The sequence below is a fragment of the Lepidochelys kempii genome, chromosome 3 (assembly GCF_965140265.1).
Source record: "Lepidochelys kempii isolate rLepKem1 chromosome 3, rLepKem1.hap2, whole genome shotgun sequence".
NCBI classification, from domain to species: domain Eukaryota; kingdom Metazoa; phylum Chordata; order Testudines; family Cheloniidae; genus Lepidochelys; species Lepidochelys kempii.
The window spans coordinates 126,521,570-126,537,738 of NC_133258.1; the positions used below are offsets into that span (position 1 = coordinate 126,521,570).

Sequence of the window (16,169 nt, forward strand, 5' to 3'; positions counted from 1 at the left end):
TTAGATAGAGGGCAATATATTTTCTGTCGTCTTATCTCTCTCTTAATGATTCCCAATATGCTGTTAGCTTTTTTGACTGCCGCTGCACATTGAGTGGATGTTTTCAGAGAACTATCCACAATGGCTCCAAGATCTCTTTCTTGAGTGGTAACAGCTAATTTAGACCCCATCATTTTATATGCATAGTTGGGATTATGTTTCCCACTGTGTATTACTTTGCATTTACTAACATTGAATTTCATCTGCCATTTTGTTGCCCAGTCACCCATCTTTGTGAGATCCTTTTTGTAGCTGTTCAGTCTGCTTGGGACTTAACTATCTTGAGTAGTTTTGTATCATTGGCAAATTTTGCCACCTCACTGTTACCCCTTTTTCCAGATCATTTATGAATATGTTGAATAGGACTGGTCCCAGTGAAGACCTTGGGAGGACACCACTATTTACGTCTCTCTATTCTGAAAACTGGCCATTTATTCCTTCCCTTTGTTTCCTATCGTTTAACCAGTTACCAATCCATGAGAGGACTGTCCCTCTTATTCTATGACAGCTTACTTTGCTTAAGAGCCTTTGGTGAGGGACCTTGTCAAAGGATTTCTGAAAATCTAAGTACACTACATCCAGTGGATCACACTTGTCCACATGCTTGTTGACCCTCTCAAAGCAATATAGTAGATTAGTGAAGCATAATTTCCCTTTATAAAAACCTTGTTGACTCTTCCCCAACAAATTGTCATCTATGTGTCTGACAGTTTTGTTCTTTACTATAGTTTCAACCAGTTTGCCCAGTACTGAAGGCTGGGATCACCGTTGAAGCCCTTTTTTCAAATTGTCATCACATTAGCTATCCTCCAGTCATTTGATATAGAAGCTGATTTTAAATGATAGGTGACAAACTACAGTTCTGCAATTTCACATTTTAGTTCCTTCAGAACTCTTGGGTGAATACCATCTGGCCCTGGATGACTTATTATTATTTAGTTTATCAGTTTGTCCCAAAACCTCTGACGGGTTGGATCACAGAAACCCCCTCGGAGTTGCCACCTGATGATGTGCCAAGACTACTTCTGCTCCTGCTTTCCTGCCTTGTCAGCTAGGACTTCAGTGCCCTGCCTGGTTTGAACCAGAGCCGCTAGCCTGCTGCAAACCCAGACCCAGGTCTGAACCACATCCCCTGACAGCTGTAGGCTTAACTGAAAGCAGCTTACAGAAGTGTTCCTGTCTTTAACACTCAGATGCCCAACTCCCAATGGGGTCCAAACCCTAAATAAATCCGTTTTACCCTGTATAAAGCTTACAAATTGTTCGCCCCCTATAACAGTGATAGAGAGATATGCCCAGCTGTTTCCCACCACCCCCCAGCCAGGTATTAATACATAGGCTGGGTTAATTAATAAGTAAAAAGTGATTTTATTAAATACAGAAAGTAGGATTTAAGTGGTTCCAAGTAGTAACAGAACAAAGTGAATTACCAAATAAAATAAAACACACAAGTCTATGTCTAATCAAATTGAATACAGATAAAATCCTCACCAGTTCCAGTAAGCTCTCTTTTACAGACTAGTCTCTTTCTCGTCTGGGTCCAGCAATCACTCATGCCCCCTGTAGTTATTGTCCTTTGTTCCAGTTTCCTTCAGGTATCTTTGGGGGTGGAGAGGCTCTCTTTAGCCAGCTGAAGACAAAATGGAGGGGTCTCCCACGGGCTTAAATAGACTTTCTCTTGTGGGTGGAGACCCGCCCTCCTCTCCCCTATGCAAAGTCCAGCTACAAAATGGAGTTTTGGAGTCACCTGGGCAAGTCACATGTCCATGCATGACTGAGTTCCTTACCAGCCAAGCCACATTCCTGGGAAAGCCCAGATGTGGACTGGCATCTCCAAGTTCATTGTTGGCTTAAGGGCTTCTTGACTGGGCACTTACTGAGAATAGTCTTTTCTCAGGAAGCTGACCAACTGCTTCACGAAAACCTACTCAGAATCAAACAAGTATGCAGCCAATATTCATAACTTCGTATATAAAACTGATACATGCATACAAATAGGATTAATAGATTCAGTAGATCATAACCTTTACAGAGATATGTTACATGGCATATGTAGCGTAACACGCATTCTAGTTATGTCATATATACACTGGAGAGGCCACATCTGGAGTATTGTGTCCAGTTTTGGGCTCCCCAATACAGAAAGGATGTGGACAAATGGGAGAGAGTCCAGCAGAGGGCAGCAAAAATTATTAGGGGGCTGGAGTACATGACTTATGAGGAGAGGCTGAGAGGACTGGGCTTATTTAGTCTGAAGAAGAAGAGTGAGGGGGGATTTGATAGCAGCCTTCAACGACCTGAAGGGGGGTTCCAGATAGGATGGAGTTAGGCTGTTCTCAGTGGTGGCAGATGATGGGACAAGGAGCAGTGGTCTCAAGTTGCAGTGCAAGAGGTCTAGGTTGGATATTAGGAAAAGCTATTTCACTAGGAGGGCGTTGAAGCACTGGAATGAGTTACCTAGGGGTTTTTAAGGCCTGGCTTGAGAAAGCCGGGATGGGATCGTTTCGATGGGGTTGATCCTGCTTTGAGCAGGGGGTTGGACTAGATGATCTCCTGAGGTCTCTTCCAACGCTAATCTTCTATGATCACAGAAACTTGGTGGAATGAGGATAATCAATGGGAGACAGTAATACTAGGGTACAAAGCATATTGGAAGGATAGAATAGGTCATCCTGTTGGGGGAGTGACACTCTTTGTGAAAAGAAAAGGAGTACTTATGGCACCTGAGCCCTGGTCTACACTAGGACTTTAGGTCGAATTTAACAGCGTTAAATTGATGTAAACCTGCACCCATCCACACAATGAAGCCCTTTATTTCGACTTAAAGGGCTCTTAAAATCGATTTCCTTACTCCACCCCTGACAAGTGGATTAGCGCTTAAATCGACCTTGCCGGCTCGAATTTGGGGTACTGTGGACACAATTCGATGGTATTGGCCTCCGGGAGCTATCCCAGAGTGCTCCATTGTGACCGCTCTGGACAGCACTCTCAACTCAGATGCACTGGCCAGGTAGACAGGAAAAGAACCGCGAACTTTTGAATCTCATTTCCTGTTTGGCCAGCGTGGCAAGCTGCAGGTGACCATGCAGAGCTCATCAGCACAGGTGACCATGATGGAGTCCCAGAATCGCAAAAGAGCTCCAGCATGGACCGAACGGGAGGTACGGGATCTGATCGCTGTTTGGGGAGAGGAATCCATGCTATCAGAACTCCGTTCCAGTTTTCGAAATGCCAAAACCTTTGTCAAAATCTCCCAGGGCATGAAGGACAGAGGCCATAACAGGGACCCGAAGCAGTGCCGCGTGAAACTGAAGGAGCTGAGGCAAGCCTACCAGAAAACCAGAGAGGCAAACGGCCGCTCCGGGTCAGAGCCCCAAACGTGCCACTTCTATGATGAGCTGCATGCCATTTTAGGGGGTTCAGCCACCACTACCCCAGCCGCGTTGTTTGACTCCTTCAATGGAGATGGAGGCAATACGGAAGCAGGTTTTGGGGACGAAGAAGATGATGAGGTTGTAGATAACTCACAGCAAGCAAGCGGAGAAACCGGTTTTCCCGACAGCCAGGAACTGTTTCTCACCCTGGACCTGGAGCCAGTACCCCCCGAAACCACCCAAGGCTGCCTCCTGGACCCAGCAGGCGGAGAAGGGACCTCTGGTGAGCGTACCTTTTAAAATACTATACATGGTTTAAAAGCAAGCATGTGAAAGGATTACTTTGCCCTGGCATTCGCGGTTCTCCTAGATGTAGTCCTAAAGCCTTTGCAAAAGGTTTCTGGGGAGGGCAGCCTTATTGCGTCCTTCATGGTAGGACACTTTACCACTCCAGGCCAGTAACATGTACTCGGGAATCATTGTAGAACAAAGCATTGCAGTGTATGTTTGCTGGCATTTAAACAACATCCGTTCTTTATCTCTCTGTGTTATCCTCAGGAGAGTGAGATATAATTCATGGTCACCTGGTTGAAATAGAGTGCTTTTCTTCAGGGAACACTCAGAGGAGCCCATTCCTGCTGGGCTGTTTGCCTGTGGCTAAACAGAAATGTTCCCCGCTGTTAGCCACAGGGAGGGGGGAAGGTTGAGGGGGTAAGCCACGCGGTGGGGGGAGGCAAAATGCGACCTTGTAACGAAAGCACATGTGCTATGTATGTAATGTTAACAGCAAGGTTTACCCTGAAAGAGTGTAGCCACTGTTCTATAAAATGTCTTTTTAAATACCGTTGTCCCTTTTTTTTTTTTTCTCCACCAGCTGCATGTGTTTCAATGATCACAGGATCTTCTCCTTCCCAGAGGCTAGTGAAGCTTAGAAAGGAAAAAAAAAAAACGCACTCGCGATGAAATGTTCTCCGAGCTCATGCTGTCCTCCCACACTGACAGAGCACAGACAAATGCGTGGAGTCAAATAATGTCAGAGTGCAGGAAAGCACAAAATGACCGGGAGGAGAGGTGGCGGGCTGAAGAGAGGGCTGAAGCTCAAATGTGGCGGCAGCATGATGAGAGGAGGCAGGATTCAATGCTGAGGCTGCTGGAGGACCAAACCAGTATGCTCCAGTGTATGGTTGAGCTGCAGCAAAGGCAGCTGGAGCACAGACTGCCACTGCAGCCCCTCTGTAACCAACCGCCCTCCTCCCCAAGTTCCATAGCCTCCACACCCAGACGCCCAAGAACGCGGTGGGGGGGCCTCCGGCCAACCAGCCACTCCGCCACAGAGGATTGCCCAAATAAAAAGAAGGCTGTCATTCAATAAATTTTAAAGTTGTAAACTTTTAAAGTGCTGTGCTTAAAGTGCTGTGTGGCATTTTCCTTCCCTCCTCCATCACCCCTCCTGGGCTATCTTGGTAGTCATCCCCCTATTTGTGTGATGAATGAATAAAGAATGCATGAATGTGAAGCAACAATGACTTTATTGCCTCTGCAAGCGGTGATTGAAGGGAGGAGGGGCGGGTGGTTAGCTTATAGGGAAGTAGAGTGAACCAAGGGGCGGGGGGTTTCATCAAGGAGAAACAAACAGAACTTTCACACCGTAGCCTGGCCAGTCATGAAACTGGTTTTCAAAGCTTCTCTGATGCGTACCGTGCCCTCCTGTGCTCTTCTAACCGCCCTGGTGTCTGGCTGCGCGTAACCAGCAGCCAGGCGATTTGCCTCAACCTCCCACCCCGCCATAAACGTCTCCCCCTTACTCTCACAGATATTGTGGAGCACACAGCAAGCAGTAATAACAGTGGGAATATTGGTTTCGCTGAGGTCTAAGCGAGTCAGTAAACTGCACCAGCGCGCCTTTAAACGTCCAAATGCACATTCTACCACCATTCTGCACTTGCTCAGCCTGTAGTTGAACAGCTCCTGACTACTGTCCAGGCTGCCTGTGTACGGCTTCATGAGCCATGGCATTAAGGGGTAGGCTGGGTCCCCAAGGATACATATAGGCATTTCAACATCCCCAACAGTTATTTTCTGGTCTGGGAATAAAGTCCCTTCCTGCAGCTTTTGAAACAGACCAGAGTTCCTGAAGATGCGAGCGTCATGTACCTTTCCCGGCCATCCCACTTTGATGTTGGTGAAACGTCCCTTGTGATCCACCAGAGCTTGCAGCACTATCGAAAAGTACCCCTTGCAGTTCATGTACTTGCCGGCTTGGTGCTCCGGTGCCAAGATAAGGATATGGGTTCCGTCTATGGCCCCACCACAGTTAGGGAATCCCATTGCAGCAAAGCCATCCACTATGACCTGCACACTTCCCAGGGTCACTACCCTTGATATCAGCAGATCTTTGATTGTGTGGGCTACTTGCATCACAGCAGCCCCCACAGTAGATTTGCCCACTCCAAATTGATTCCCAACTGACCGGTAGCTGTCTGGCGTTGCAAGCTTCCACAGGGCTATCACCAGTCGCTTCTCAACTGTGAGGGCTGCTCTCATCTTGGTATTCATGCGCCTCAGGGCAGGGGAAAGCAAGTCACAAAGTTCCATGAAAGTGCCCTTACGCATGCGAAAGTTTCGCAGCCACTGGGAATCGTCCCAGACCTGCAACACTATGCGGTCCCACCAGTCTGTGCTTGTTTCCCGAGCCCAGAATGGGCGTTCCACAGCATGAACCTGCCCCATTAGCACCATGATGCATGCATTGGCAGGGCCCATGCTTTCAGAGAAATGTGTCCTTGTCCTGATCACTCATGTGACCGTGCTGACGTCGCCTCCTCGCCCGGTATCGCTTTGCCAGGTTCCGGTGCTGCATATACTGCTGGATAATGCGTGTGGTGTTTAATGTGCTCCTAATTGCCAAAGTGAGCTGAGTGGCCTCCGTGCTTGCCTTGGTATGGCGTCCGCACAGAAAAAAGGCGTGGAACGATTGTCGGCCGTTGCTCTGACGGAGGGAGGGGCGACTGATGACACGGCTTACAGGGTTGGCTTCAGGGAGCTAAAATCAACAAAGGGGGTGTCTTTACATCAAGGAGTATTTCAGGCAGGACTTCACGGAGGGTTCCAATAAGAAATGGTGCACCTAAGTTATCGTTCTTATTGGAACAAGGAGGTTAGCCTGGCCTCTGATTGATACATGGCTAGATTTACCTCGCTGCACCTTCTCTGTGAGTTACTGCAGTGTGACCTAGAGGAATGAGTTCCCTAGACAGGGGAGGAGGCAAATGAGTACAAAACAAATCTGGTCTATTTCTTGTTTTGATCCACTCCATCTACCTTTTATATCTTTGGCTGGCAGCAGACGGTGCAGAAGGACTGCATGCCATCCACATCTCATGGCTGCTCGGCAGAAGATGGTACAATACAACTGCTAGCCATCCTCATCTCTTGCCTGCCCGGCAGAAGATGGTACAGTACGACTGCTAGCAATCCGTATTGCCTGCCTGCTCACCATAAGACGGTTCAATAGGACTGACTGCAGGACTAAAGAGAATGACCTGGTCAAGTCACTCTAAATTAAGTCCCTGCGCCCATGTCTGCTCAGGCGCTCCCAGCCGACGTGGCCAGGAGCACCTCGGACATGACGATGACGGCTACCAGTTGTACTGTACCGTCTGCTGCCACAAGGCAAGGGGTTGCTGCTACTGTGTAGCAAAGCTGTACCGCGTCGGCCAGCACCCAGGAGACATAGGATGACGGTTACCTGAGCGGGCTCCATGCTTGCCGTGGTATGGCATCTGCACAGGTAACTCAGGAAAAAAGGCGCGAAACGATTGTCTGCCCTTGCTTTCACGGAGGGAGGGAGGGAACGGGGGCCTGACGATATGTACCCAGAACCACCCGTGACAATGTTTTAGCCCCATCAGGCATTGGGATCTGAACCCAGAATTCCAATGGGCAGTGGAGACTGCGGGAACTGTGGGATAGCTATCCACAGTGCAACGCTCCGGAAGTCGACTCTAGCCTCGGTACTGTGGAAGCGCTCCGCCGAGTTAATGCACTTAGAGCATTTTCTGTGGGGGGACACACACTCGAATATATAAAACCTATTTCTAAAAAACCGACTTCTATAAATTCGACCTTATTCCGTAGTGTAGACATACCCTTAGAGACTAACAAATTTATTTGAGCATAAGCTTTCGTGAGCATGCATCTGATGAAGTGAGCTGTAGCTCATGAAAGCTTATGCTCAAATAAATTTGTTAGTCTCTAAGGTGCCACATGTACTCCTTTTCTTTTTGCAGATAAGACAAACATGGCTGCTACTCTGAAAAATGTATGTGAAAGAAAGCATAGAATCAAATGAAGTAAAAAATCTTAAATGAACCACACTGTATCATAGAATCTTCATGGAAAGTAATTCCATGCTCTAATAATAAGAATATAGCAGTGAGGATATAATATCAACCACCTGACCAGGATGGTGATAGTGACTGTGAAATGTTCAGGGAAATTAGAGAGGCTATACAAATAAAAAATATAATAATACGGGATTTCAACTATCTCCACGTTGACTGGGTATATGTCACCTCAGGATGGGATGCAAAGATAAAGTTTCTTGACAGCTTGAATGACTGCTTCTTGGAGCAACTAGTCCTAAAACCCACAAGAAAAGAGACAATTCTTTATTTAGTCCGAAGTGGAGCACAGGATCTGGTCCCAGAGGTGAATATAGCTGGACTGCTTGGTAATAGTGCCCATAATATAATTAAATTTAACATCCCTGGGGTGGGGAAAACATCAGAGCAGCCCAACAATGTAGCATTTAATTTCGAGAAAGGGGGGCCACTCAAAAATGAGGAAGGCAGTTAAACAGACATTAAAAGGTACGGTGCCAAAAGTGAAATACCTGCAAGATGCATGAAAACTTTAAAGACGCTATAATAGAGGCTCACCTTAAATGTATATCTAAAATGAAAAAACAGAACCAAAAAAGTGCCACGGTAGCTAAACAATAAAGTAAAAGAAGAAGTGAGAAACAAAAAGGCATCCTTTAAAAAATGGAAGTTAAATCCTAGTGAAGAACATAGAAAGGAACACTTGCTTTTAACCTTGCATTTTTTAATATGTGTAAGATCCATGTAGAGGAAAGCAATATTTACATTTTACGTGTCTCTAGTAAAATGCAACATTTATCTCCTCACCTTTTAGCTGTATCAGATTTGCTAGTTTTTGTCGTACCAATGGGAGATAAATTAAATGTTTTTTATAATTATCATTGGAGGGTGTGGCCTTTTTAAACACCTAATTAGATATTTTAAACATTAGCATTTGAAAAAGGAGTATTGGTCTCCTTGGCATTGAGGGGAGATCTGGAGTTTAGACTGTAACTGAAGCAAACGCCAAATGTGATAAGTCTCCATGCTCTTTCTCCTGTGGGACTCTTACTGAATTCCATATGCAGTAATAGTTTGAGCTGCAAGATAAAGCTACAGGGCTGGCTGGATTGTATGTTGTGAGATTGCTTCATCTGCAAAACTTAAAAGTTTGGGAATGGAAGGCGGTTACCAGGGTTTGTTTGCTTTTATTAAAATATATATTTACAAACCTCAGCCCAAATTGTGTACTGGGAAATATAGTTGAATATATGATTCTTTCTTAAGAACAAAATTTAAAAAAAGCCCACAGAATTCTGCACTTCCAGACAGAATGCTATTAACCATAGTATGACTTGTCAAAGTTGAGAATTAATGAACAAAAACAATGTAGAGAGATTTGCCAAACAGTTGCAATTCTGTTTCAACAAGACTGTCCCTGCTTCTCAAAATCAACTCGTTTTGTGTGTGTTGATTGTTTAAATGAAAAGTGGGAAACCAGAGAACAGCCATACATATAGAAACTGAGCACTTTTCCAAAAGTGACTCTCTTCTAGCTATACTAAACCCACTCTCAGCTTTGTGCTTTTGAAGATTTATCCTGTGAAACCTCAGTAAACATAAATGCACTTAAATAGTAATACTGAGTACTAAACAGAACTTTTAAATTCTGTTTAAAACTGATTTTGGGGTAAATAGGAAGAAGATAGTTTAAAATTCTTAACTGGCACTGACTAAATACTTTTCAGCTTGGGGAGTGGAATGAGCATTTTAGGAAGTATCTCCGGTTATTTCATTAAAAGCATTTCTGTTCAGCAAAAGGTGGAAGCTGGCTTAAATATCCACTTTCTGCATCATCTGTAAGCATTCCCCATTGATTTCAGTAGCTACCTGAGTCAGACGTCCCTGCCATAGACGTCTTATGTAAGTGTCTTCGTGTGCCTTTTTGATTTTGACTTTTTCCTTTTTAGTCAGTTTGAAGCTGAAAGTAAAATTGTTTGTTTCTTAAGATGCAGCTTCACTTGACTTCAGCTTGACTTTAGTCTCTGGCATCCAGGGCAAAATTCATTATAAAACAATAGTCCAACATAGCTCAGTGGTTTGAGCACTGGCCTGCTAAACCCAGGGTTGTGAGTTCAACCCTTGAGGGGGCTGTTAAGTTGATCTGGGGCAAAAAATGGGGATTGGTCCTGCTTTGAGCAGGGGTTTGGACTAGATGATCTCCTGAGGTCCCTTCCAACCCTGAGATTCTGTGATTGTAAAATGTTGAGAATCACCACCATCACTACCTCTCCAAAAGAAAGGGACCTGCCCATTCAGGCTCAATGCATAACCCCACATCAGATCCTCTTAGAGTATGTCACTATTTGGTGAACATTTAAAGTGCCAGTTCCTCGATTCAACAAATGAATTCCAAGGAAAGCACTGAATTCTCCATATCTTTTTAAAACCACGCTCTGACGTTTTATTATCGCTATTGTCTTAAGCACTGAGATACTAAAAGCCATGGAACAGCTGAGATTTTCAATGAAAGTGAGGAATTTTAAATCTGTAAGCCTTATGGATATGTGCAGTACTTTATATCACTTTCTTTGATATTTACAGTGTATTAAAACCAGCCACAACTTTAAGCTTCCTGCCCTAGAGCTTTTTTCAAAGAGATGAAAAGAGAGGTACAACCCAATAAATTGTACAACTACTTGAACAAAAAAGTGGCATGAATGCAGCCTTTTTTCTCACAAGCCTTTATAAATTCATTTTAAGCTGTTTTGTTCTGTGTCTGGGCATTGAGTTGGATATGGAGCCTCACATTAGAAAGGTGGCCAGAAAAATGACACAAAGCTTTTAAGAATGGAAAGAGTAGAGGAGTTCTCTTTTTACCTCTGAAAGACTACACTGTCTCATGGTAGAGTCGTTCTGAAATGCCATATAGGTCACAGCAGACATAAGTAGGTGAGTAAGAGGATGCTGTGATGGGGGAGGAGCTGTTTTATTAAAAACTAGTGAAAGTTGGTCCCTATTTTTTTAACTCTTTATTAAAGGAACATACGTTTATACAACCTGTGAAGAGAAGCATGGAAAGAAAACACTCTATGCAGGATAGTTACCAAAAAGACTGGAATTGGTCTGTGTATCTAGTTGTGTGTGCATGCATGCTTAATTTAGTTACCTTGATTGCATGCAGAAATGGCCTGTTGTGGTTCACTTTATCATTTACATTCATGATCTGTGCATGCAGTAGCTGTAATTTTACCTGCAGATTAGGGCCAACATTTTCAAAAATAGCAGCCTAATTTGACCTTAGTGGGAACTGTTAGATGCTCAGCACTGATAAAAATCAGGCAGGTGTCTTAAGTACACATTTAGAAACCTAACTAGCCTCTGACCTTTGACAATCTTGACACTAGACCATTGTTGGGTGCTGGCTGTTGGGCATCTAACCATATGTCTGTATATTTAAAAATAACCATTTACCATCAAAAGTTGGTGTTTTTTTAATTGTATTAGTAGAGAAATTCAAGCAAAGCAAAGCAATGAAACTACTGAACAGCTGAAAAACAATCAGATAACCACAACGGATATTGGTAGTAAAATCAGGTCATCTGCACAGCTCCCCTGTAAGAGCAGCACATGCCTTCTGATTGCCTCAGCCAAAGCTGTGTTCCAAGGGGACACTCCTATCTTTTTCAGGTGGATGTTCAGGGGAGTCTCCCTGGCCAGAGGTTTCGATCCATCCTCAAGGACTTATCCATGAGAAACATATTGAGATGGAACTCTGTCGTCTGCCTCGTTCTCCAGTAAAACAACTTACTGCACATGGAAGGAATATGGGGTTCCCCCAGGCAGTGCAAACAGGCGTTGGTTACCAGGAAGGGCTTCTGGCAGTCCACTCAGCTCTTGAAGCTGGGGCTCTTTTTGGCATATGCTCCCTACCCCCAGAGAATAGCACTGGGGAAAGGGGTTGACTGGGGTCCCAAGGAGAGCACTGTACCCCAAAATATACCAAGTTAAACTAGAAACTGTTTCTCACTATTTACAGGTAAGGCTGTGGAGCCACAGTGAACACTCAGGCTCCTTCCCAGCCCACAACTGGTAGGAAGGAACTGAAATGGCGGTAATCTGGCAGCTCCTTTTACACCCTCAGTGTGGAACATGAAGAGAGCAGGGGCACATGCGCAGCCCAGCCAGACTCTGCTAGGAAGAATTCTCCAATTCCAGGTGCACTTCTAACCTCACATTCACTAGACATATGGACAAGCACTCAATAAAGGCGGCTTGTTTTGGGGGGCGGTGTCTGGGGACGTGTGGAGTGGGAGATGGGATATCACGTTGGCCTGCAGCTGGATTTTGTCATGGGTGAGTGATGTCTGAGGTCTGTTTATAGCTAAATATCAGTAATATTTGAAATTAATCCTAGAAACAGCTGAGAATAGGTTTAAAGTCTCTTGGGGCCAGTCTTGCTATCCTGTTTCAGGCAAAATTTCCTTAAATTCATGGGAGTTTGTTTGCATAAGGGCTGCAGGATCTGCTCTTTTAGGGAGAGGTCACAACTTAACTGATATAAAATTACTTTCTGGCTACAGTGCTGAGACAAAACTGCCTTTATTTTGCTTAAGGAGCCAAAGACAAGCACTTTCAAAAACACTGTGGTACAGAACAAGTGAGGAAATATTTGGGAAAATGTATATCTATGCAAACAAGCTGCACCAGAGAGTGTGCAGTTAAAGGTAAGAAGGGAGGTGGTATGATCCGAATGGCAGTGAGTTAGAAAAGTCACAGGTAAATTAGTACAGTGTCAGGATCAAAGTACTGATCTTCAAAAGAGAAAGTGATTCTTGCACCTACCATTTCATAAATTGAAATTTTGTCCCCTTGTAAAATAGGACAAATATGAAAAGGGGAAAAAATCATGAAACTTTTAGAGGATAATAATTCTTTCTACAAGGAATAAATCACAGGAGTTTATAAAGAACAGATCTTGCCAGAAATATCTGATTGCATAATTAGTTTATCAAATATATTTAGTGTTTTGTTAAGAGATCTGATAGTGTCTCAGAATCCTACACTCCATTAAAATAGGAACCTGAATTGAAAATCAGCAATCCAAGGTTGTGTTAAAGTATCAAGTTGAGGAAGTCTAAGGCACTGCAGATATCTGTCCGTTCCAGTCTTATTTAATTTTTAATGATCTAAAAAAGAAATTAAATGACAGTTAAATTCACAGATGGCATGAAATTGGGAGGAGTTACAAACACCCCATAGATCACAGAAATCAATACAATGGAGCATAGAGAAATTAGAAACTTGGTCAGAAACTAACATGCAAATACACCTTGGAAAAATGCAAATTAATACTGTACAACTGGGAAAAATCCAAACTACACCCATTCATAAGGGAGACATTTGGAAAGTAGTGAAACTCATAAAGCTATGGTTGATATGAGCAGCAAGTTACACAGAACTTTAATGCAACAACATAACACAGTCTAGTATACACAGAGGCATATCAGGGCAGAAAACATGTTTATGTTGCTCTTGTACAAGGGCACATAAATACTGTGTTCACTTCTATGTGTGATATTATTAATGGAAAATCAGTTAGACACAAATCGCAGGGAATGTAGAGGGAAAAAATACAAAAATGAGCAGGAGGATGGAGAAAGGGATTTATTTATGAGTGAAGTGAGACCAAGAGGGTGAAATAACAGCATGAACCCACTGTTAGCAGCAGGGATGCATAATTACTTAAGGCAGTAGGAATAACTAGGAATAATGAGATGTAATTTTTAGAAGCATGAATGTTGGCTGAAAAACGCCCAGGACATGGGGTTTATGGGTTTCTCTACGCTGCTATGTTTAGGATCTCACGAGCTAGTTTGCTGAAGGCAGAGGTGAAGCTGCCACAGTCCAGGCTCATCACCTGAGTACGTACTCATAGTCCCAAGCAAGCTTGGACCCTGGTAGCTAGCCTGGGCCACTGCAGCTACCCTATTTTTACTATGATAGCTTCACACCTCCCAGTAGCAGTGTAGACATAGCCTAAGGCACAGTTGCCTCGGGTTCAAGGGTCGCATGGTTTCCTGCAGCAATTACTATACAGGTGTAGCTTGTTCTCCAACCCAACCCCAGCCCTGCCTTGTAAGGCTAGCGTTTGGTTAGTAGGGGTCGAACCATGGAGATGCCCCCTTCGACTGTTTGACATCAGAGGCAGCACTAACCAACTCCCCCTACCTTTGGACTTTGGCTGCACAAGCTGCTAAATTACAGTTGCCTCTTTCTTAAGTGTACTGGAGAGGGAATGGCCCCTTTGTCTCCTCTCCCTCCCCTCACTGGGCCGGCGTAGGATGGTTGTACTGTGATTCAGATTAGAGTGGTGCTTGTTTCAGATTCAGGGCTGCGTGATATTTATAAGGCAAGCTACATTTGGGGGAATAAGGAGAGGAGGTATCCAGCCTGACCCTTTCTTGTCACCCAACAGAATGTACAGATCGATCCCCACCTCTCCCCAAGGAGCAAGATACAATGCATATTTGAGCCAAAGGAACATAGCTTTGGACTGTAAGTAACAAACCTGAAAGTAAAATGGGGTCACAAATGTAGGCCAACTGCACAAGCATCATGGAACAGGAAATCTTGCAGAACGCTTTTCTTTCACACTGCTCCTCTCCCATTGTGGTTTGTTACATGTGGTCTTTGAAAATAAAAAAAGGATGCCGCCTGACTCATATAGTTGTGTAACAGCATGGTTACTTGTAGCTAGCCCAGAGCTGGAGATGACTCTGGGAGCTGAGCTGGTTCTATGCAAACTAGAGAATCCTCAGTCCTACAGTTCCTCTGTCCCCATTATAGGGTGAACTGCACTTTGTACTCCTTTAGTCCCTCTTCAGTGTACCCTGCAGGTGCCAGACCTGGCTTCCCGCACCTCTGAGTAGCACCAGGGGGCACAACCACCTGGAATTGCGTCTCCAAGTGTGTCCAGCCCCCCATTTTACAACGATATTAATGCAACTGTTTGGCCTTTGTAAGTCCTTTCACTCTGGAGACAGACTGACCAGCGAGATGATTAAAGCGACTCAAAAACAGCTTCTTCGGAACAAAGCATTATTCATTCACCAAAGATGCAAAGCATGGGGAGCAAAAGACAAAACAATAAAAGGCCTGTGTGCCCGGGTCTTACCTACACCTTACTCTTTCTTTGCCAGTTTTGTAGGTTCTGCTCAAGCCAGCTAACACGCATCTCTGGCTGGACGAAACAGACTTTGCTGCTCGCAGCATGCTCTGCATGCCCCCAGGCCAGCCTGTCAGCTCTTGCTGTCACTTCCTGGGCAGTCTCTGGTCACTGACTCAATCCCCACCCTTTTCTAAGCCCAGGGTCCTGTAATGTTTCAGCGTTTCCTTTGATCTCTTTCTTGTCACCCGGGTTGGAGCCCGAGGAGTCATCTCTTCGTGGCTGTTAACTTGGCCATCGTGTGGGAGCACTTGTTGGGATTCTCTTTATCTAGAAAAGGCATTTGATGTTTCTTTTCCAGCTTGGTTCCTTGAACAACCCATTTTGATCTAACTCCATAGCCAGTAATGCACCATAAACAAACACACAGAGGCATGCACCATATTTGTAAAAAATAATAATAAAAAATGCAGCTATTTCCCAGTTTGTCACACCCTCCCATACTAAACAGCCAGCAGACATTCTATTGTCACTAAGGCCATGTCCACACTGCCACTTACGTTGGTATAACTTACGTTGCTCAGGGGTGTGAATTAGCCACCACCTGAGCATCGTAAGTTATACCAACGTAAGTGGCAGTGTGGACAGTGCTATGTCAGCAGGAGAGCTACTTCCACCGACAGAGCTACCACCGCTCATTGGGGGTGGATTAATTACATCAGTGCGAGAGCTCTCTGGCAGAGAACAACTTCTCTAGCACTCAGGCTGTATGAACACTTAAAACACTACAGAGGCACTAGAGTGGTACATGGACACTTTTTTATCTTTGTAGTTAATCTGATCCTAGAGAGACTCAATTGGACAGATGAACAGGAATTTTAAGGGCAATTCTGTTGTGTTTTGAAAACCCATTAAATGCAGTGGAATGGACCTAAGGAAAGACATGAAAAATGATAAGGCTGGTATCACAAACCTGCTCAGTAGGCTTCAAATGTTGTTGTAAAGTGCAGGTCATCTGTAATTTCAACAGTTTCACTACCAATACCTCGCATAGTGACAGGTTTCAGAGTAGCAGCCGAGTTAGTCTGTATCCGCAAAAAGAACAGGAGGACTTGTGGCACCTTAGAGACTAACCAATTTATTTGAGCATAAGGTGCCACAAGTACTCCTGTTCTTACTACCAATACCTTTGATCTATTCTTTCTATTATTAAATAGCACAATGATA

General features: G+C 44.3%; 1 protein-coding gene across 1 annotated transcript; it reads left to right on the forward strand.

The window, feature by feature from the left end:
- Positions 1-1,728: 1,728 nt before the first annotated feature.
- LOC140908282 (myb/SANT-like DNA-binding domain-containing protein 7) lies at positions 1,729-4,841 on the forward strand. The gene is made up of 2 exons (XM_073335240.1): positions 1,729-3,696; positions 4,288-4,841. The coding sequence occupies exons 1-2, from the start codon at positions 3,123-3,125 to the stop codon at positions 4,374-4,376; spliced, it is 663 nt and encodes a 220-aa protein (XP_073191341.1). The 5' UTR covers positions 1,729-3,122; the 3' UTR covers positions 4,377-4,841.
- Positions 4,842-16,169: the final 11,328 nt, after the last annotated feature.

What these genes read in the sequence shown, in the direction of transcription:
- LOC140908282 (XM_073335240.1), top strand. Translation starts at nt 3,123, where the DNA reads ATGCAGAGCTCATCAGCACAGGTGACCATGATGGAGTCCCAGAATCGC. An exon ending in AGGCGGAGAAGGGACCTCTG is followed by an intron (nt 3,697 to 4,287) that starts GTGAGCGTACCT and finishes TTTCTCCACCAG; the next exon opens with CTGCATGTGTTTCAATGATC.